General features: G+C 31.5%; 2 protein-coding genes across 2 annotated transcripts; one reads left to right on the top strand and one right to left on the bottom strand.

The window, feature by feature from the left end:
* The first annotated feature begins 4,376 nt into the window (after nucleotides 1-4,376).
* On the top strand, nucleotides 4,377-5,202 carry LOC114317006 (dirigent protein 20). Its single transcript, XM_028263700.2, has one exon. The coding sequence runs from the start codon at nucleotides 4,440-4,442 to the stop codon at nucleotides 5,046-5,048; it is 609 nt and encodes a 202-aa protein (XP_028119501.1). The 5' UTR covers nucleotides 4,377-4,439; the 3' UTR covers nucleotides 5,049-5,202.
* Nucleotides 5,203-8,768: 3,566 nt separating this feature from the next.
* Nucleotides 8,769-21,728, bottom strand: LOC114317021 (beta-glucosidase 24). The gene is made up of 13 exons (XM_082899815.1): nucleotides 21,413-21,728; nucleotides 18,790-18,859; nucleotides 17,815-17,873; nucleotides 17,625-17,700; nucleotides 17,391-17,468; nucleotides 17,203-17,290; nucleotides 16,152-16,404; nucleotides 10,400-10,515; nucleotides 10,048-10,289; nucleotides 9,895-9,926; nucleotides 9,707-9,809; nucleotides 9,294-9,402; nucleotides 8,769-9,174 (listed from the first exon to the last, which is right to left on the bottom strand). Exons 1-13 carry the CDS (start codon nucleotides 21,587-21,589, stop codon nucleotides 8,997-8,999), a joined length of 1,581 nt encoding a protein of 526 aa, XP_082755941.1. The 5' UTR covers nucleotides 21,590-21,728; the 3' UTR covers nucleotides 8,769-8,996.
* Between the last annotated feature and the right edge of the window lie 253 nt (nucleotides 21,729-21,981).

The following is a 21,981-nucleotide window of genomic DNA, read 5'->3' on the forward strand; positions in this document are numbered from 1 at the left end:
CGACAACCAACAGGAATTGCTTAAAAGTTATTAATTGGAGGATGGAGGTGAGGGTAACAACTAAAGGTGGTGTGGTGATGAAACTCTTGTTTGGCTATAAATTATGGAAAATTTACCCATAAGTCCTAATTTTTGAAACGTTGAACCATTTAGTCCTAAAAGTTTTCTTATGCTCCATTTAGTCCCATTTTTACATCAACATGATGTGAATGATGTAAATGATCTGATGTTTCATTCTATAATTTCAAAATTTATTGAAATCTGATGAACATTAGATGTTTTTCATCCTATATTTTCAAACATTATTGAAATTTGATGAACATTAGATGTTTGAAATCCAATGTTTATAACATGACTCTGATGTTATTAACATTGTATCTGATGTTATTAACATTGTAATGGGACCTTTCAGTCTATAAGAAAACTTTTAGGACTAAACAGTGCATAAGTTATTAATTTGGGATTTATTGGTGCATCCCCCATAAATTATTTGGTTAAAATAATTAATAAAGACAAAAAAGATAAATTGTTACATTTAATTTATAATTATTTTAATTTTTCTATGACAACAATCAAATCAACTAAAAAAAATAACTATCATCTCAAACACAGTTTTTTTTTTTGTCAGGTTAAAAGAGTCGAAAAGTCAAATAATTAACTAATATAATCAAATCTTAAACAAGGCTCAAGAGTAACATTGGAATTGCTCTAACAAATATATTTTTGTTGACAAATTAATAAAATGTATTGACTAAAAAACTAAAAACATTAAAAAACAATTTCTTGTTTGCTAATTAAACACATAAAAATAAAATAAAAAATTGTCTGGAGAACAGGTAATAAAAGTTTTCCAACCACAAAACAATCACTCTATTTTTAGTTTTGAATTTTTAAAAATAATTTTTAATTTGTAATTTTTCATATTTTGTTGTTTTTAATAATTTTTTAGCTTTTAATTAATTGTTTTTTATTTTTTATATGTATTGAATCTAAATGTACCTAAAAAAAAAATATTTATGATTAAAAAAATCAATAAGTAAAACAAATATATATAAAAACACTGAATTTTGTATATATTTAAATTATTTTTTGTGTTTTGTGACTACTAAAAAAAAATTATTTTTTAATTGTATGTTGATTAAGTAAATTTAAAAATTTAAAAAAAAATTAAAATATATAAAAAATATGAATTGAAAACTTGAAAACTGATTTTAAAAATTCTAAAACCAAACAAAATGAATTGTTTTGGAATCTTTCCACTTCTGTATCATTTTCTTGTGTGCCTGAAATTTTAAAAAATAATTTTTAATTTTCCATATGTAAATTAAAATATTTTTACAAAAATAAAATTATTTTTTAAAATTCAAAACTAAAAACACTGATTGTTTTGTGGTTGGAAAAGTCATAGTATTGTGCATGAGCAAATATATATGGCCCTGACTGCCTCCTACATGCACGGCAACTACTGACCACAACAACCAGTTGTCCTTTCGTCCTTTGTTTGATGCATTCCCTCAATGCGGGACAACTACTTACCACCGTTCTCCACACAATTTTTGTGGTAATTACATATTTTTAACTAAAATTTTTAAATATTATAATAAAAATACGTAACATTATTACAAAATATATAATTTATTTTTAAATCATAAATTATTATAATTTTATCAAAAAAAGAGATAATATTTATCATAAAAATATATATAGTACACACGTTACCTTATTATATATATACACATACATAAACGTGCTAAAATAATTACAGATAAGTGTTAACTTTACAAATATTAATTATTAAAGTCATAATCTTTTCTACGAAGTTATAATGAATTTTTAAAGGTATCATTGTGTGGTAATTTTTCATTTTTAAGATTGTTAAAATTTATAAAATTTGAAAGAGAAAATATCAAATTAGTTGAATTTTGAAAAATAATTATAAATTAATGATAAACTTTATAAATATTAATAAATAAAATTTTAAATTTTTTTCATCAATTTGTAATTATTTTTTCAAACTCCTACTCATATGTATTTTTCTCAATTTGAAATATGTTTAATGGTTTTAAAAGTTAGATGATATAAGAAATTATCAAATTTGTTATGAGGAGTCATCGCAACATTTCAAAGGAATTAACAATACGTTTGAAAAGGTAGGTTGATATTTTTATTTTTTAATTTTTAACTATTTTAATTTAGGTTAAAAAATTCGTTTGTGTTGATTTTTTAAAATTTTTTATAAAAGAAAAATAAAATAATTATAATTATAATTTAAATATAATATTTTATTTTAATAAAAAACTACACTTAGGGCATAGAATTAATAAAATATTATATTATATTTTAATATAAAATATTATCACAACCTCCACTCATCTGGGTGGTGTTTCAGTGGTCCTTTACCCTCAATCCACGCAATATGTTCGGGTTCAACATTTAGGGCACAGACAGAATTATGGTTTCCGTTGAGATATGATATGGGTTAGGTTTTTTAATTTTTTAATTTAGAATTAAAAAATCTTATTTAGATAGAATTTTTTTGATTTTTATAAGAAAAAATATTAAAATAATTATGATTTGAATGTAACATTTTATTTTATTAATTTATTAATTTATTTAATTATTTATATATTTTAACTATTTAAGCAAAAATTTTTCATTTTAACCTCTCCCAAATGAAGATGGTATAAATCTGCACTATACACCTATTGCAAAATTGTACGGTCCCTGTTGTAGGGTACGTACACTATTATCCCGATACGAGGTCCCTGATTATGCCGAACTAGGGCCGGCTGTAGCTATATTGCTCCCGCTGGAAACTTCCTTTCTTTTTGTACTTAAAAAAGGTAAATTACAAATATAATTTTTAAAATTTGTTTAAAGTATAGATTGTTCTATGTAATTTAAAAAATTATAAATATTTTATTATTAAAAAAATTTATTTAACAAAATTAATTACAAAAATAAAATTTATAATTGTTCTCTTATACAATAACAAAATTACATAAATTATTAATTGAAACATATTTATAACATTATTAAAAACTGTTAATTGATTTAATAATTTATTAATAAAAATAACCATTTGTTATGAAATTAAAAATCTCAAAGGTTAAAATATTATAATTTCTAAAACTATAAAAAAATAATTTATATTTTAATTAAACCTCAAGAGATATTGTTGGCTACATATTTTGTATAAAGCCAATCACAGTTCAACACGTAGTAGGTTGAGGGTAATACGAGAAGACAATTCAAACCTTCGATCGTGATCGTTCACGCGGCAGTTAGTGTTGGTTCTTACCAAATCTGCGTCACACTGGATTAGCAAAGAAGTGCAAAGTGATGTGGCTTCAACGGTTACTCACATTCAAATTCAAAATCAGGCGGGAAGCCTAACTGCAAGTAATGGCATAGTGAAGCTAATTATAAGGCAACAATCAGCAATCATGGAAGAGCGATTCGACGGTTAGAAGTGCAGTTCGATGGTCATCCTTAAGAAGTATAAATAGCAGAGAAGGCCCCAGAAAAAGGCCCAGACTCAGATCCAAAAAATCAGTTTTATCTACTTTATTTCCTTTCCAATTTTACATTTCCTATTCTTTGTATTTCTGTACTTTAAAATTCCTGCACTGCACTTCATTCATAGGAGTAGTTTCAAGTAAATTGTTACTGTAAGCCTCTATGAAGCTGAATTGAATCATTGTAAGTCTTTTGTTTTACTTAATGAAATACTGCAATTGTTCTTCATTTAATCATTGTCAGTTTATTTCTCCTAATTAAAGCTACCAGTAAAAGTCCTCTTCATTGAGACTGAAAGAACTAAAACACAATCGTCTGATAATTGGTTGGCAATTAAATTTCTGTAAGGACTGATTAATTCTTGTTGGCACGCTCACAATTACAAAAATAACCTTCAAAAGTCAAAAAAACCAACAGAAAAGTCCTCTTCATTGAGACTGAAAGAACTAAAACACAATCGTCTGATAATTGGTTGGCAATTAAATTTCTGTAAGGACTGATTAATTCTTGTTGGCACGCTCACAATTACAAAAATAACCTTCAAAAATCAAAAAAACCAACAGATATATTTATAATTTACCCTAAAAAGAAAAAATCTCCACTAACTCAAACGTATACTTTATATAATATAAAATATAAAGTAAATAAATTTTTTTAATATATATCTCTTCAAAAAAGTATATCATATACATCTTATTTTTTTATTTAGTTATTATTAATTTTTTTATTATGGTTTATAAATTCTTTAATTATTAATTATATCATTTTTTAATTCTAATTTTATAAATTAAATTAATACCATTTTTTTAACTTATAAAATACATCCAGCATAGTGTTTTCCAAAATAAATTACTCACTCCTCCTCGAGTATTTATATAGACTTTTCGTAGTTGAACAGAAGTGATATCCGAGCTTTTGAAATGGCAAGTCTTCGTCTAGCTTTTCATTTAATCACCATCTCCATTCTCATCTTCTTCTTATTAACCATCTCAACTCCGTCCACCGCCGCCAGAGAAGAAGAAGATGAACATGTCTTCGTGAGGAGAATAGATCGCAAATTAATAGGTCTAAAAAAGAAAGAGAAACTGAGCCATTTCCGATTCTACTGGCACGACATTCTCAGCGGCCGCAATCCCACCGCCGTGCAAGTAGTTCCGCCGGCGTCGAACACCTCGGCCACACTTTTCGGATTAATTAGAATGATTGACAACCCATTAACGTTAAGCCTCGAAATGAAATCATCGAAAATGGTGGGTAGGTGTCAGGGATTTTATGCATCGGCGTCGCAACAAGATCTGGGTTTTATGATGGTGATGAATTTTGCTTTTAGTACCGGAAAGTATAATGGAAGCACCATCACTGTGCTTGGCCGGAACGCCGCGTTGAATCCGGTAAGGGAGATGCCGGTGATCGGAGGGAGCGGGCTTTTCCGATTTGCTAGGGGATATGTTGAAGCTAAGACTCTTAAGTTGGATATCCTCACTGGAGATGCTACTGTTGAGTATAATATTTATGTAATGCATTATTGATCATGTTTTCTTCTGGTTTGTCCTTTTTCTTGTTTTCATTATCATTTCATAGCTTCTTCAACTCAATTATTATGCTTAATTATTGTTTTTTTTTTTTTGGGTCCATAAATTTGATTTTATAATAATATGTACCTTGCGTACAAATTTTGTAGTCTTTCATTGGTCTTGTTTGGCAGAAGTTACGATTTGGCTTTTTAGGTTAAAATTTAAAGAAAAAAACAAGGGTTAAAATAGGTAATAAGATAAAATATCACATTAAATTCATAATTATTTTACTTTTTCTTTTACAAATATCACATCTAATTACAAAAAAATTCGATAATCTTTTTAAATATAAAAATTTTAACCTACTAAAATAATCAAAAAATTAAAATAAAAATAATCCCCTTTCCAAACTAGGCTAATGACGTATAGGCCTCTTTTGAGAATATGAAAAAAAATAATAATAATAATTTATTAATTTATTGGCTTATTTAATTATATTACTTCTCAAATTTTTTATATATTTCTTTTAAAAAAGTCAATAAGTTTTTTTTTCTCATACAATTTAAAAGTTATTTTTTGAATTTTTTAAAAAAATATGAAAAAAATAGAAAGATAATGTGACTTAATTTTTTTTTTTTTAACCCATGACTTAAAAAAAACTAAAAAAATAAAAAAGTTACTTTTAACCTAGTTGCCATAACTGATGTTAATTATAACTTATTGTCATAATTAATTGAGACATTTACACAGAAGTTCTAATTCATAAACTTAGGCCTCGTTTGTCAAGTGTCCCTTTTAGTAAAAAAGTTAAAAAGTTATTAAAATAATCAAAAAATCAACAACCCATATTAAAAAGTCCAAGATTCCTTTTTCTCTTTACTTTTTGCACATCTTTTCGTAAGAAGGCAAAAAGTCATTCCAAATATATTAGTTTTTTTTAATCACATTTTAGCCAAAAAGTTACTAAAAAAGCCTGTTCCCAAACGAGACCTTATACTTTATTAAGTCGTAACTAAATTTTTTTGGATCTTATTAAATTTTATTGGTTGGAATTGTCCTTTAAACAATGATTGTCCATCATTTATGATTATTTATAAATAAACATGATAATCTGACATTTATTTTGATTTTTAAAACTTTAAAACATCAACTTTTAAATTGAAAAAACTATTTAAAAAAAAATTATGTGCATTATTTTTTTGAAAAATTGAAAAAACTAAATTATTTTTTTGTGCAAAACTAAATATTTGTGTCTATAAAGGAGCATAATAATGAGACATTGATATGAAATTGAAAAATAAAAAACTTCAAAAATGAAAAAATTGATAATATTCTCAGTTTTAAAATTGGAAAAAATTGATAATGTTTTCAGTTTTATTAGATAGTTAAATCAAACTAATAAGTACAAGGGCAAAAATATTTAATATCATATTCTATTTTTTTTTCTTCTTCCAATTAGTGAAACAATTATTTGGAATATTACTATGCAAAATTGATAATATTCTCGATTTTATTAAATAGGACTTACTGGTACAAAAAATCTTAGATAGGACCTGAGCTACCATAACATTTGTAAATAGGACTTTTAGGTAATTAACTCTAATTAATTTTGATTTTATTTTAATTATGATATTATGACTTATTGTAATATTAACTTATTGTGATGTTGATTATGATATTTTTATTTATGATACAATTATATTTTATGATGTGTTTTATTATAATTTTTTAATTATAACTCTTATAAGATTGAGTTATAATATTTATAGTAATTAAATTTATATATATTATAATTTACATAGGTTAAATAGTGTCTATGTTGTGATGACTTCGAGCATGTATGGAGAATGGGATGGATAAATCGCATGAAATTTAAATTTATCTAGAGTAGATGAATAAAACAAACAATTTAATTAGTTTAAAATTATATGAATCATTAAAAACATGTTGGACCTGCTTAAAAATATTAAACTTTCTTTTTCTACAATATTATTATTATTTTTACCTACTCTGATATTATAGGAAGAAAATTGTCCTCTTTGAGGACAGGGAATCCTCTGCTTTTTGTGTGGTGGGGTTGGTGATTGGGTTTTTAAATGTTGAGATTTTGTTCGTACCCACTTGGGTGATAGAATAATAATAATTAATCTTAATAAGTGATACATTGATTAACAAAATTCAAATTACTTCTCTAGTATTTTTTATTATAAAATTCAAAATAATAATAAAAATAATATATATCAATATACATACTAACTACCCACATTGTTAGGTGACCCAATTATGTGAATCGAATGCCAAAACATGCATATTTTATGTCTTACTTATTTGTTAATGTCTTCATGCATTTAGCATTGCACAAAATTTTAAAAAAATAAAAAAATTACCCGAATGCCTTATGCTGTGTTTGGTTGGGGGATTTGGAGAGGGATTTGGAAAGAGAAATGGAAAAGATAGGTGAAATGTGAATAAATCATGCTTATATTTCACATAGTTTCACACACCTTTTCCCTTTCCTTTTCCAAATCCCTCCCCAAATCTCCCAACCAAACACACCATTAGTAAATTCGTACATAAGACTCTGTTTGGTTTGTTTCCTAGAATATGTTTTCAGTATTTTTTAAAAAAAAATTTAAAATTAATTTAATAAAAAAAACCTTGTTATTTGTGTATAATTTTATTTTTTGAGAAGATAAAAATAATTTTAAAATATCTTTTATGATATTTATTTTTATTAAATTAATATATATATTTTAAAATAATATTCTAAAACCAAACCAACACACGATTTATGTGTTTTCAAAAGGAAAGGTTTTCAAAGGACAGCACAACATTTTTAACGTATGGTAAACTCACAACTTGGACTAGCATGTGGGAATGGTGAATGCAATTATTTTGGTTGCTTTTTCCTTTGTATTCTTTTGACAATGGTAGCTTTCAATGTTTCTGTTGGCCACTACTTTTTTGACCTCTCAAACAAAATATGGGTTGGTTTGGAAAAAAGAGGTGTTGGATGGAGAAATTTCGTTCAAAATATCATAAAAAAATAAAAGATGCCTACTCTTCTAGAATACGAGGTATTAAAAGTAATAAATACTATTCCGGGCATAGATTCAATAATGACTCTACAATTAGGTCTTATGGATTTTATTTTCTTTTATTTTTCGAATTTTGATAATAATAATAATAAAATGTTCAAAAATATATACATATATTGTTTCAATATCATTTTTTTGAGCTAATTTTTTTTTTTAAAACAAAATTTTGATATTTTCCTAAGACCATTTTCATAAGAGAAAGTTCAAGTATTTGAGGTCAACCTGATCTTTACTGAGGAGCTTGTATTCTCTTCATTTTTGGAAGTTAATGGTTGTAATTTTTTTTTTAATTGTAAAAAAATCGTGAACAGTCCTGTCATTTAATTTGTGCATGTAAAAGCATTGGATACCTATATCACACATGACAAGTCATGAATAAAAGTATTAACTATCAATTATTTTCAACACAACTGTTATATTTGGAGGCTTAGGTTTCATGATCAACCCAAATCCATCTTAGGCCTAGTTTGGCAATCTTGGTTTTTTGTCAAAAATTATTATAAGTTGTCAGATTATTTTCTTTATCTTTTTGTATGTCTTTTTTATAAAAAAAATTAAAAAATTACTGAATTTTTTTTTTTTCAAACAAGGCTTTAGTGTCCAAATTTTAACTTATCACACTGTAAGTACCAATAAGTAGAAAAGGAAATTTCAATTTTTATTAATCGGATTCTAAAATGAGCCACACAATGGGGTAGCCCTCCCTATCCAAATTATAAGCTCTCAACCTAAAAGAGGAGAGTTAGATTTTAAATTATTGACTTATTTATCTCACATTTCACTGAATAAGTTTCGATTATTACATTTGTTTACATGTTTTATTTATTATTTTATATATCATAATCGATATGATTGGTCGAGAGTTTTAGGCATCTTTTTTAAGAAAATTCATGAACCATAGAGCTGATTCCTTAGGGTACCTCGTCAAGTACCTATCCTTGTAATCAACATAAATCATCCCGAATCTCGAGCTGAAGCCCTCGTTCCATTCGAAATTGTCCAACAATGACCATTGAAAATATCCCTTTACATTCACCCCATCACTGCCAAAAATCAAACCCATACAGATCAGTTATCCTAATTGTACATAAATTAATCATACAATCAAATACAATTCTTAATTTCTAAAAATTAAGATCAAATGAAAGATTTTTAAACATACCGAATAGCATCAAGGAGGTAACGAAGATGATGGAGGTGGTAGCTTAGCCTCAACTTGTCCACGCGAGCTTCCTTAATCGTTAGTTTCTCATCATTCAGCTCATCAACTCCTACCAAACATTAATAATCCTTGTCATTAATTTATTTTGAGACAATATTTTCGCAATTTATTTTGGCTTCAAAACAGAGAAAAACATATGAAAATGCCGAATGATTTTTATTTTTTATATAAAGAAAATAGGGTTTGAAAATTCAACTAAAACACGGTGATTTTTTTTTAAGAGAAAAAGAGAATCTTATACATTACACATAATTTTAATTGCATGAATACATATAAAATGTGAAATAAATTCAATGATAAATAATATTTTTTGAGAAGAACAGAGATTAACAAAATAAAAATAAAAAAATTACCATTTTCTGTAATGTAAATAAGGGGATTGTTATACTTTTCCTTTGTGTAGACCAAAAGATCATAAAACCCTTGTGGATGTACATGTAGCCAATATGAATTAGCCTGCAACAGCATTTAAACATGTAATTAAAGTTGTATATATATATATATATATCAATGCAAATTTGAACTATGAAGGGCTTTTTACCTTTGGACCAATGGAAACTCCATTCTGTTCAGCTACCAACACAAAATATGATCATGAACAGTTATATAATATAAAGTTTATAAATTTAAATAAAAAAAGCAAATTAATATAAAGAGTTGATTTTTAGGATTCTGAAATAATATATGAACTTACTTGAGTAGTGAACCATAGGGTCTGTGGCATAACTTAATTTTCCAGTGGTAGAGTAGTGTGATGCTAGTGATGATGATGAAGAGGCATCTGCTACGTAATTGGCCGTATAGTAATTTATTCCTATGAAATCAAATGATCCTTTCACCATCTCTGATTCTGTTTCTGTGAACTCCGGCAGCCTGTTTCTTACAATATTTCTCATGCTACCGGGATAATCACCCCTTGTTAGCGGTTCCATGTACCTAATAAAATTCACATGAAAGAAAATCAAAAATTATTGTGAAATTAACATTCGGGCACATGCATGTTCAAGTCATGAAATCATTCTTATCTAAAAATACATAGCACTCACCAACCAAACATGAAATCAAGGGCTCTTTGAGCAGCATTGCAATCAGAACTCGAATTAGATTGAGGCACCATCCAGTGTGAGAGAAGCGTAATCCCAATCACACCCTTTTGACATTCCTGCCGTACAACATGTTCAAACTTCAATTGTTTTTCTCCATTTTTTTTTTTTTGTTTTTTTTTTGTTTGAGGATAAGGCCCTATTCATTGTAGGATATAAAATGGGGGATTAAAGAAGATTCGTCTGAAACTATGCTTATTGCATTATCTAATTCATGACTAGTGGATCCCCTCCCCATATAGGATAGGCTTCTACTAATTATTTTTCGATTTAGGATTATTCCAAACATAGTGAAAGATTGGTAACGAGAGAGAGAGAGAGAAAAGAGAGAGATTGAATGACTGATATATTCAATGTCTGTTGTTGTATATGTATGTTACAAGAGAATGAGCTCTCTCTTTATAGAGAGGAGAAGGAGACAATGGAGCACCGAAAGCATAAAACAATACATTAAAACAATATAAAAGCTACTGCTAAAGCTGAAAGTGTGTGGTAGTGGGTGTTTGCCCTTTACAGCTATAAATGCACTATAGTACTATAGTGTGATGTATATTATATATTAACAGCCCCCCGCAAACTCAAGGTGGGTAGGCATCGACCAAGTTAAGTTTGGAAACAAGATCACGAAAGCGCCCAGGAGGATGAGTCTTTGTGAAAATATCAGCAGGTTGATCGGCAGAAGCAATAGGGAGAAGATGAACAGTACCACGTGTAACATGCTGTCAAATGAAATGACAATCAATCTCAATATGCTTGGTGCGATCATGAAAAACATCATTGTGAGCAATCTGAATGGCACTCTGATTGTCACAATAAAGAGAGATAGCGCCAGAAGAGGAAACACCCATATCAGTGAGGAGCCAGCGAAGCCAGAGAAGTTCCTGAGTAGTATCAGCAAAAGCTCGGTGTTCAGCTTCGGTACTAGAACAGGCAGTGAGGGATTGTTTCTTGCTACGCCAAGTAAGAAGAGAATCCCCTAAGAAGAAACAGAATCCGGTGGTGGAGCGTCGATCCGTAGGATCCCCAGCCCAATCAGCATCAGAAAAGGCACGCAGTTCAAGAGAAGAGGAAGCAGAGTAGTGAAGGCCATGGAACAGAGTGCCTTTGAGGTATCGAAGGATGTAGAGTAGAGCAGTATAGTGGGGAGTGCGAGGAGCCGACATGTACTGACTAACAATGTGAACAGCATAGGCAATGTCAGGACGAGTCACTGTGAGATAGACAAGACTACCGACGAGCTGGGGATAAAGAGTAGCATCATTGAGGAGAGCCCCATCGAGAGGAGTGAGACGAATCTGAGGATCAACTGGAGTAGATGTAGTTTTGCAATCAGTAAGACCAGCACGAGCCAAAAGATTGGATGCATATTTGGCCTGAGATAAATAAGAACCAGTAGAATCATGAGAGACTTCAAGGCCTAAAAAGTAGTTAAGAGTACCAAGGTCCTTCATCTCAAACTGACGGTGGAGAAAACGTTTGAGGTGGAGAATACCAGCTGCATCATTACCAGTGATAATCATATCATCCACATACAGAAGGAGAAGAGTGGTACCATGAGGAGTAGTCCGTATAAAAAGAGCAGAGTCATAGGAGCTAGAGGTGAACCTGAAGTCATGAATGGTAGAACTGAACTTAGCAAACCAAGCACGGGGTGCTTGCTTGAGGCCATAGAGGGCACGCTGTAGTTTGCAAACCTCATGAGGGGGAAAAGTAGACCCAGGTGGAGGTTGCATGTAGACCTCCTCAAGAAGATTACCATTGAGGAAAGCATTTTTGACATCCATTTGAAAGAGCTCCCAGTGGCGAGCAGCAGCAACAACCAGTAAACTGCGAATAGAGGTAAGCCGAGCAACAGGGGAGAAGGTTTCCTCATAAACAATCCCATATTCCTGGTTGAAACCCTTGGCAACAAGACAAGCTTTGTAGCATCCAATAGAGCCATCAGAATGAGTCTTGATTTTGTAAACCCATTTGCAGCCAAGCGCAGTTTTGCCAGGAGGAAGATCAACAAGATCCCAAGTATGAGTTTTGTCCAAAGCTTGGAGTTCATCAGTCATAGCTTGCTGCCAAAGAGGATTAGTACAAGCCTCACGGTAGGAGGTAGGTTCATAAGTAGAAAATGCAGCAGACCCAACAATATAATCACGAAGGTGGATAAGAGGTTGAGTTACCCGGTGCGGTCGACCTGTAGGAGGATCGGTGGGAGGAAGAACCGGTGGAGAAGAAGGTGGTGCAGGGAGAGGTGGACCTTTAGGGAGAGCAGTCTGGTCGGGAGCAGGAGTGAGCAAGGGCGTCTCAATGAAGGAGGAACCTGTATCAAAATCATCAGAGAAGAGATCCATGGAAGGATTAGTAAACAGTACATTAGTGGAAAGTGCAGGTAAGTGAAAGGAGAATAGGGAGGAAAACATTTGGTGCTCCCAAAAAACGACATGGCAGGAGATACGAAGACGTTTAGAGAGAGGGTCCCAACAACGAAAACCTTTATGTTCAATTCCATATCCAAGAAAGCAACAAAGACGAGAACGAGGTTCAAGCTTGGTGTGTTCATGAGATTGAAGGAGAACAAAGCAGGCAGAGCCAAAAACCCGAAGATTAGTATAGGGAGGGGGAGTGCCATGCAGACGTTCAAAGGGAGTTTGATTATGAATGACAGGGGTAGGAGCACAATTGATAGTGTAGACAGTAGTGAGGGCAGCTTCCCCCCAAAAGCTTTCAGGGCAGGAAGAAGAGAGAAGGAGAGCGCGAGTAGTGTCAAGAATATGCCTATGTTTCCGTTCAGCACGGCCATTTTGCTGGGACGTGCCAGCAAAGGAACGATGAGGCAATGTACCATGACTCTGAAGAAAAGAAAGGAAATCTGAATCCCGATATTCCATAGCATTGTCAGAGCGAAAAAGTTTGATGGATTTGGAAAATTGGGTGTGGATCATTTGGGCAAATCGATAATAAAGGGTTTTGAGTTCAGACCGAGATTTCATGAGAAAAATCCAAGTAAACCGTGAAAAATCATTAATAAAAACAACAAAATAACGAGATCCCCCCATAGTAGTAGTAGGGGAGGGGCCCCAAATATCCGAATGTATAAGATCAAAAGGTGCACAGGAAACAGAAGTACTTTTATTGAATGATAAAGCAAGTTGTTTGGCAAGTTGACAGGGTATACAATCGAAAGTATCTGGAATTACATGACCCAATTGTCCACTAGAAACCAAAGACTTTAAGCGATTAATAGAAATATGCCCTAAGCGACAATGCCAAAGATGAAAAGGAGATAATGAGGAAGCAGATGCAGGAGCAGCGATCTGAGGAGAGTCAGGAACATGAAGGTGAATGAGCTCATAGAGACGTCCGTGCTTACGGCCGATCCCAATAGTCTGCCCCGTCTGAGGGTCCTGCACCAAACAATGAGTAGCAGAAAAGGTGACAGTTAGACCAAGTTCACATAATTGACCAATAGAGATAAGGTTTAAAGTGAGAGCAGAGATATGATAAACTTGAGGTAAAGATAAAGAAGATGTGGAAACAGTACCAATATGACGGACAGTCATGAGAGAACCATCAGCAGTTTGAATTGAGGGAATATGAAGAGATGAAGAGATGGAAGAAAATATAGTTGAACTGGAAGTCATATGATTACAACAGACCGAGTCAAAATACCAAGAAGAGTTACCTGGAATCACAGACAAAGCAGTATGAGGAGGTGTACCAGAAGAGGAGAGAAGGTGTTTGAACATGGCCTCTACATCCGTTGGAGAAAAGAGAAGGGTAGACGGAGCAGGAGACTCAGAAAAGCCCTCAGCGGCAGCAGTAGCAGTGTGATGAGACTGATTCCTGGAATGAGACTGATTCCCGGAACGATGAAAGCTCCCTCGAGGAGAACCACCGCGAGAAGAGTGGTTGTTGGAGGATGAACGAGATGGATTGCGAAAACAATCCTGTTGCAGATGACCAGGACTAAGTTTGTTGCAGTATCGGCAGGTTCTGACGGGGCAATTGACCAGGAGATATGTTGAAGGAAGGCCCCGATTCTGACAGTAGAGGCAGGCAATGGTCCGTTGGGTGAATGATGGCCAGTACGGAGGAGTGGCAAGAACAGAGTCCACATGATGAGTTTGGAGAGTACCAAGACGAGTCTCCTCTGTTAGCAACTCAGAAATAGCTTGTTCCAGAGTGGGCAAGGGATGGCGATGAAGAAGAGAGACACGCACGGGCTCAAAAGATGAAGTGAGAGCCATGAGAAAGTGAACCAACCTTTGCTGATTACGATAAGCAGTAAATAAGACAGCATCTTCTCGGTGAGGCCAAGTCGGTTCGGAAAGAGCAAGCTGGTCCCAAACGGAGTACATTTGAGAAAGGAAGTCATTGATGGACTGACTAGATTCTTGGCTCATCCGATGAAGTTGGCTCTGAAGTTGATATTGATGAGCAAGACCAGTAGTCTGGTATCGTTCTTTCAAAAAATCCCAGATGTCTTTTGCAGGAGTAGTGACAGAGTCAAGCTGAAAGCGACCAAACTGAAGACTGATAGAGGTAACAGAAGTATTTCGAAACCAGGTAATGATTTGGTAATTCTTACTGTCCCATTCCTCAGGGCGATCTTCATATGTAGGAGTAGCAGGAGAAACAGTGGTTTCAGCAGTGTCTTTCACCGGTTGGGTCATGTCCCCGGTGATAATTCGCCAGAGCTTCTTTCCTTTGAGGAAGGAAGACATGGCTTGGGCCCATAGAATATAGTTGGAGCCATTCAAAATAACGGAAATGGGATGGGAGGCATTATGACGATCCATAATAATAGTTGAGTAGGGCTAAATTGGTAGGAATAGACCTGTAGGAGCAAAATTAGGTAAAACAGAGTGTACCAGTGAGTCCGGAAGGTCGAAAATAGCTAGGAAAGGTGGGCTGTGTAGAGATGATGTCAGCAGGATGGAAAATGATGTCAGCGGCGCACGGTAGCAGAGAGGGCGTGCGGCGTACAGTAGCAGAATGGCGCACACGGGTGCACAATAGTGGAACGGCGCACGCGCGGCTCACGGTAAACGAATGGCGCACGCGGGTGCACGGTAGCAGGCGCGGCGCACGAAAAAGCAAAGTGGAAGGCGCGTGTGAGTGTGGCAACGGAAGCAGAGACGCGCCGAGCAAAAGGGCGGTGCGTGGGAGCGTTTCTGGTGACGGGCTTGGTGCCGTTGGAATCGTAAGGAGATTCCGAGCTGTTTGGTGTAGTTCCACTATGTACGGGACTAAGCACCAAAATTGAAGAATGCCAGAATTGTATTACTGTGCTCTGATACCATGAAAGATTGGTAACGAGAGAGAGAGAGAAAAGAGAAAGACTGAATGACTGATATATTCAATGTCTGTTATTGTATATGTATGTTACAAGAGAATGAGCTCTCTCTCTTTATAGAGAGGAGAAGGAGACAATGGAGCACCGAAAGCATAAAACAATACATTAAAACAATATAAAAGCTACTGCTAAAGCTGAAAGTGTGTGATAGTGGGTGTTTGCCCTTTACAGCTACAAATGCACTATAGTACTATAGTGTGATGTATATTATATATTAACACATAGGATAAAACACCCGTAATTTTAAGATTAGTAATCCGAAGGCTACTTATTAGTCTCAAGGCTTAATAGTCCCATATAATTCAATCCAACAAAACAAAAAACATAGCTAAAGAATAAAATTGATACCAGAAACTTTTGTCTATATAATTGGACAGCAACAGCATGAGCAAGAAGTAGGTTGTGTGATACCAAATAAGGTTCAGTTGCAGGATCTCCATTTATAGGCTCCAAGGAGGAAGAAGAACCTCGACCCGGCGCATGGATACCCGTAACATACCCGTTTTGGCTGAAGGTCACTGGCTCATTTAATGTAATCCAATGTTTCACCCTATCTCCAAATTCCCAAAAGCAAAGCTCCGCATAGTCACAAAAGTCACTCCTATAATCACAACAAGGTTAATATAACAATTATATTTTAAAAATTAGGGTTTAAGTTTCATATTTTTTCACTTTGAAATTATGAAAAAAATATTTTAATGGCCAAAGTGAGAAAAAAAATAATAATTTAAAGACCAAAGTGATAAGCTATGAAACTCAAGGGGTCAAGTGCAATTTATCAAATTTTATGCCAAGTGCCTTTTTCCGTCGAATGGAAGTTAATTTTAAGTGTAATTGGCATAAAATTGCAAATGCTAGGGGCAAACTGAAGAAATATATATATATAACAATATTAGATGACCTGAAAAATCATGGCTCAAATGGTTCGAAACACCTAAAATAACTTCATTTTGGGTGTAAAACGATGTCATTTCGGGCCATTCGACCCATTCGAATTATAAAAATTCGGGTCACTAAATATTGTATATATATATATATATATTTTAAAGTTCAAAGTAAATAAAAAATGTGAAACTTAAAAGGGCCATGTGCATGTGCTCTATTTTAGCACATTAAGGGGGACTTGTGCATGTCCTAAACTTAAAGAGGGACATGCGCTTAAAGGTTTATTTGTCGTGGGTTAAAATATTATATATTATTTTAATATATTATTTTATTTAAATTATAATTATCTTATTTAGGTTATATTATTTTTTATTTAGATTATATCACCCATCTATCAAATTACTTCAATTCCAACTCACATTTTTATAATTTTATATATATATAATCTTATACTTTCCAAACAATCCCATTGATAATTTACTATTAGAAAAAACAAAAACAAAAAGTTACTTACACAATTTGAGAGCTTAAAAAACCACCATATTCATCTTCCAAGGCTTGGGGAAGATCCCAGTGGAAAAGAGTTACAAAGGGCTTCAAACCTATATATATATATATATATATTTAGAGAGAGAGAGAGAGAGAGAGAGAGAGAGATTGCCAATATGTAGGTATATGCTGAGATTGAGATTGAATCATAACCGTTGGCCAGAAGCTCATCAATCAGATTGCTGTAAAATTTGATTCCTTCCTTGTTCACACCCCCACTTAGCTTTCCACCTGATAATTTGATTATTTTTCAAAATTAATAGATTGAAATGAGAGAGTAAAAATCTTTTTGGGGTTGAAGATAACAACATAAAATTATGTATGATAAAAATTAATTTTTAAAAAATAAATAACAAGTTGAGAAAAATAGAGTAAAGATGCTCTCACTTGGTAGAACTCTGCTCCATGAGATTGAGAATCTAAATGCATCTAAACCCATTTTCTTAATGATCTTCACATCATCCTGCATTATTAATCCATTAAACAAGGTCTCTTTTTGGTGCAATTTTATCCAAATGAAATGAATCACATTAAAGTTTTAATATGTTAAACAAGTCATTCTCATATATACATATACCTTGAACTGATGATAAAAATCAATGCCCACGTCTGCATTACTGCCATCGCTAATTTTACCTACCATTTAACATTTTCTTAGAACAAAAGGACATCGTTCATGATATATATCAACAACTGAAGATATACAAATAAACCAAAATTCTAGAGCATTCATGTTAATCTTTTGTGAAGAAAAAAAAAACCCATGTAAATAGCTAAATTTCTGCGGTTGCTTTTCTCTGCTCCCAAAGAATTTTCATATTTTGATTGGAAAAAATCTGAATGATATTTGGTGATTGGTGAAGTAGGCTCAGAAATTTTATCTTCGGGAATTGACACACATAGAGATTGGCTGAATTTTTAAAAATAATTCAATTACTTTTAGCTAATTGCAGTGAAGTATTTTTTATATTTTTATATTTTTTTAAAAGAAAGAAAATAAGGTCAATTTATCTATTACACATATAAATGCAATGAAGTGTATATATATATATATATATATTAGTGATTTTTCAAGATTTAGTGATGTCAATTGACCGATACTAATGTATGTGGCATAGTGACATGATCTATGGTTCAATGCAACCGATAAAGTAATGGGTAAAAATAGACAAAATATTTTTTATTTTTTAAAGCAAGTTGATGCTTTAGACAAAAAAGTATCAAATTGCTTCTTAATATAGAAATGTCTAATATCACATTACTTTGCACACATCTATCCTATCAATTTATACTCTTATTCATGAATTTTCTTCTCTCGTTTTTACCAAGTAGCCTTATCTTCTTAAGTCAAATGTTAATTTCTACTAAGACTATTTGCTTAACTTACTAAAAAATACTTTCATCACTAAAACAACATAAAAAATATAGTATGAATTCAAAATTAAAATTTATATTTTAATTACACCTATCGGGGTAGACTCATGTCCTAATATATACATATATATATCAGCTTGCAAGAGAGAGAAAGAGAGGGTGGCGGGGAGAGAGAGACCAGGCCGTTGATGCGTGAATGTATCCCATATACTCGGGCCTCTACCTCCTTCATTTGCTGCACCTTCATACTGAAAACACAAAAATAATAAATACAAAAAACACAACCAAAAAAAACACATAAAAACAAACACCACCACGTATAGAACCTACACTGGTTTAATTTGAGGGATCATCCCCCAATGCCCCTTAGGGTTTGACTCTGCAATCTCCACTCTAGAGATTGGAAAGTATACTGCTAGATCTATTTGGTATATAATTTAATGTAAGTTAAAAGTTGATAATAAAAAAATAGAATTCAAAAATAACACTTTTTCATCTTCTTGATAAATTATTTTTTTGCCTTAATTTATTTAAATTATTTATACGGAATAAGTTTCGAGTAGAATTACTATGACACAAGGCCATGATTTTTTGTTTTTTTGGAGGGGGGTTAAGGAACAAAGCCATGATGATGATTATTAGTAACTACCTATAACCTTATTTTTTACCCATTTTTTTTAAACTCCGAGAGTTCGTATGTTTTCAGAGCTAAAATGAAAGATATTATTAATAAGAAGATTATTAGTGAGAGGACTATTAGTAAGAGAATTAAGAAAAATTGTGTTTATTTGATAACAGTGGACTACTAATAGTTCATGTTTGTTTTGAGAGATAGGAATGAGATTAACCATATAAAATTACACAAATACTCTTATTGTATTTGTATTAAATTTGACTTTATACCAATTAATAAATGCATTATCCAATTTAACGATTCAAAAATTAAAATTAAAATTACATAATTAAAAATAATAAAAAATTCAACTATTAATCTATTTATTATTTATTATTATCATTATTATTATTATTATTATTATTATTAAAAAAATCAACCAATGGTTTCTCCAAAACCAGCCCATGGTTTTGAATTAAGTGTTCATCCCATTAACACAAAAAAAAGATGTTGCCTTTCACTTCATCCATCTAAGGTCTACCCAGCTACTTCGTCCATCTAAGGCCGACAGTGACGGGAAAGAAGATCAAGATCGTCAAACTTAATTAGAGCGATGATGTTGCTTTATTTGGGTATGATTTTTTTTTTCTTACAAATTTCTGGATTTGTGGATTTGTGGATGAGAACGACGATGTTGTCTTATTTGAGCCAATTTTTTGTAAATTTTTGGATTTGTTGATATTTTCTGAAAATCGAAAGAAGAAATAATGATGGCTTCATTCGGGTATGATTTTTTTTTTTCCTTGCAAATTTGTAGGTTTGTGGATGAGAACAACATGTTGCCTCATTTGAGCCAATTTTTTGTAAATTTATGGGTTTGTTGATATTTTCTGGAGATGGAAGGAACATTTTTGTTGGGAAAATAGTCATTCACACTCTAATATTGATGGCTTAATTTTTAATACCAAGTCCTTTGGGCCTATACTAATTCCCTCGTTGGAAGGGATTTAGAGTCTGAACGAATTATCACTTTAATGACTATTTTACAAATAAACGTAATATTTTAAATCCGACCTCACTACTAATCCTAATCTCAAACCTCAACTTGAAAAACAAATGGGGCATTAAAGATAAGTGATGGGGGTAACTTTGGGGCAAAACCCACAAAGCAGCCGTTTTGAGACCTCAAAAAAGGCCTAAAAAAAAAAGGCCCCAAAAAAATAGGCCTCAAAATTATAGCAAGTATTATATTGGTTCAAAAAATAAATACCCACTTGAGTTAGAAAGATTTAAAATTTCTTATAAGAAGAGAACCAATCTAAATACATGTGAGATATAATTACAAACATATAACAAAACCAAAGTTTTTACTTGGTTTCTGACAGCAACCAGAATTAGAAGTATTCATCTAGTTTTTAAAAACCTAATTGAAGAACTATCATATTTCTTAGTTTTTTATGTATTGGTTTTTTTTATTTGTTCAACTATGATAGAAAGTCTCAAATTTGTAATATAAAGTTGGGTTTTAAGATACAAACTCTATAATAGAGATAAATTTTTATTTTTGTTTGATTAAATATTTATTTCATTATTGATTATATATATTTTGTCTAATACGATTATATAATTTTATTATTTTTTATGTTTCTCTTAATTTTGATTTGAAATGATTGAGAATTAAGTTAGTATTATGATAATATTAATAATTTTTGATAAACTATATCAAACATATTACTATTTCTAGAAAGTATAATTTTGGACATGAAAAAAAAAGAAAGAAACAAAGAATAAAAACTTTTAGTTTATTTCTTATTAGGTATTTCAACTTATATTTTAGTTTTTTTTATTATTATAAACTTTATTATATATTTAAATAAATTTTAATAGTCTTTTGGTGAGCACTATTAAATGTAAAAATTTAAAACAAAATTTAATTTATAATCTTTTCATTAATTTTTCTTTAAATATACATGAAATGCCTCATTATAATTTACTTTGAGTCCCGAAAAATAAGAGTGGACGCTCATAAGTAAATTAGTCCACATATATTTATTAATGTAAAAGGCTCATTACTTTATATCTAAAAAGTAAAAAAAAATAAGATAAAAGAAGTAAAATTATATATAGCATCGCGTCGCTTTGAAGCGAAAGAAATAAAAATAGCAGAGAAAGCAGGAAAGGTAGTTGCCTGGTACGCAGCTGAAGCTGTCCCAAATATAAAATTGTCAGGGAAACATGCGCGGCCGAATCCCGCAAGACCGTGTTTGGCTTCTTCTTCTTGAGTTATCTCTATAACTGGTTTTGCATTAATTGGGGATGATGATGATGATGATGATGATGAGATGATGAGATTGGCTGCTTCCATAACTTCTACTACTACTACTACTTCTTCTTCTTCTTCTTCTTCTTCTCATATATCTTGATGGGCTTTTATAGATGAGCTGAGATGAGATCAGGATTCTCCACATCATATTATCATATATTTTTTTCATGTTTGGATGACACTAACATGTATTTTTTTTAATTATATATAAAATTTTATACAAATATAAATTTAATTTAAATTATACTAACTTTACTTATTTTATATGGATTCTATTTGACAAATTTTTTTTTATATATTTTTCATTATAAATTGAGATAATTTGCAAATATAAATTTAATTTAAATTGTTGTTGTTCTTAATTCTTTCGAGAATATTAAGATTTTTTTAATATTAAATTGTCTTTTTTCTTATTTTTCTATACATTATTCTAT

Source organism: Camellia sinensis, chromosome 12, assembly GCF_055761805.1.
Source record: "Camellia sinensis isolate YWXY chromosome 12, ASM5576180v1, whole genome shotgun sequence".
NCBI classification, from domain to species: domain Eukaryota; kingdom Viridiplantae; phylum Streptophyta; class Magnoliopsida; order Ericales; family Theaceae; genus Camellia; species Camellia sinensis.

Bases quoted from the DNA above. Each gene is read 5' to 3' on its own strand.
- LOC114317021 (XM_082899815.1), bottom strand. From the start codon at position 21,589: ATGGAAGCAGCCAATCTCATCATCTCATCATCATCATCATCATCATCA. The intron at 17,874-18,789 runs GTCTCTCTCTCC...GTTAAATGGTAG, and splicing joins ATTCACGCATCAACGGCCTG to GTAAAATTAGCGATGGCAGT. The intron at 9,810-9,894 runs GTAAAAAGCCCT...ATGCTGTTGCAG, and splicing joins GAGTTTCCATTGGTCCAAAG to GCTAATTCATATTGGCTACA.
- LOC114317006 (XM_028263700.2), top strand. From the start codon at position 4,440: ATGGCAAGTCTTCGTCTAGCTTTTCATTTAATCACCATCTCCATTCTC.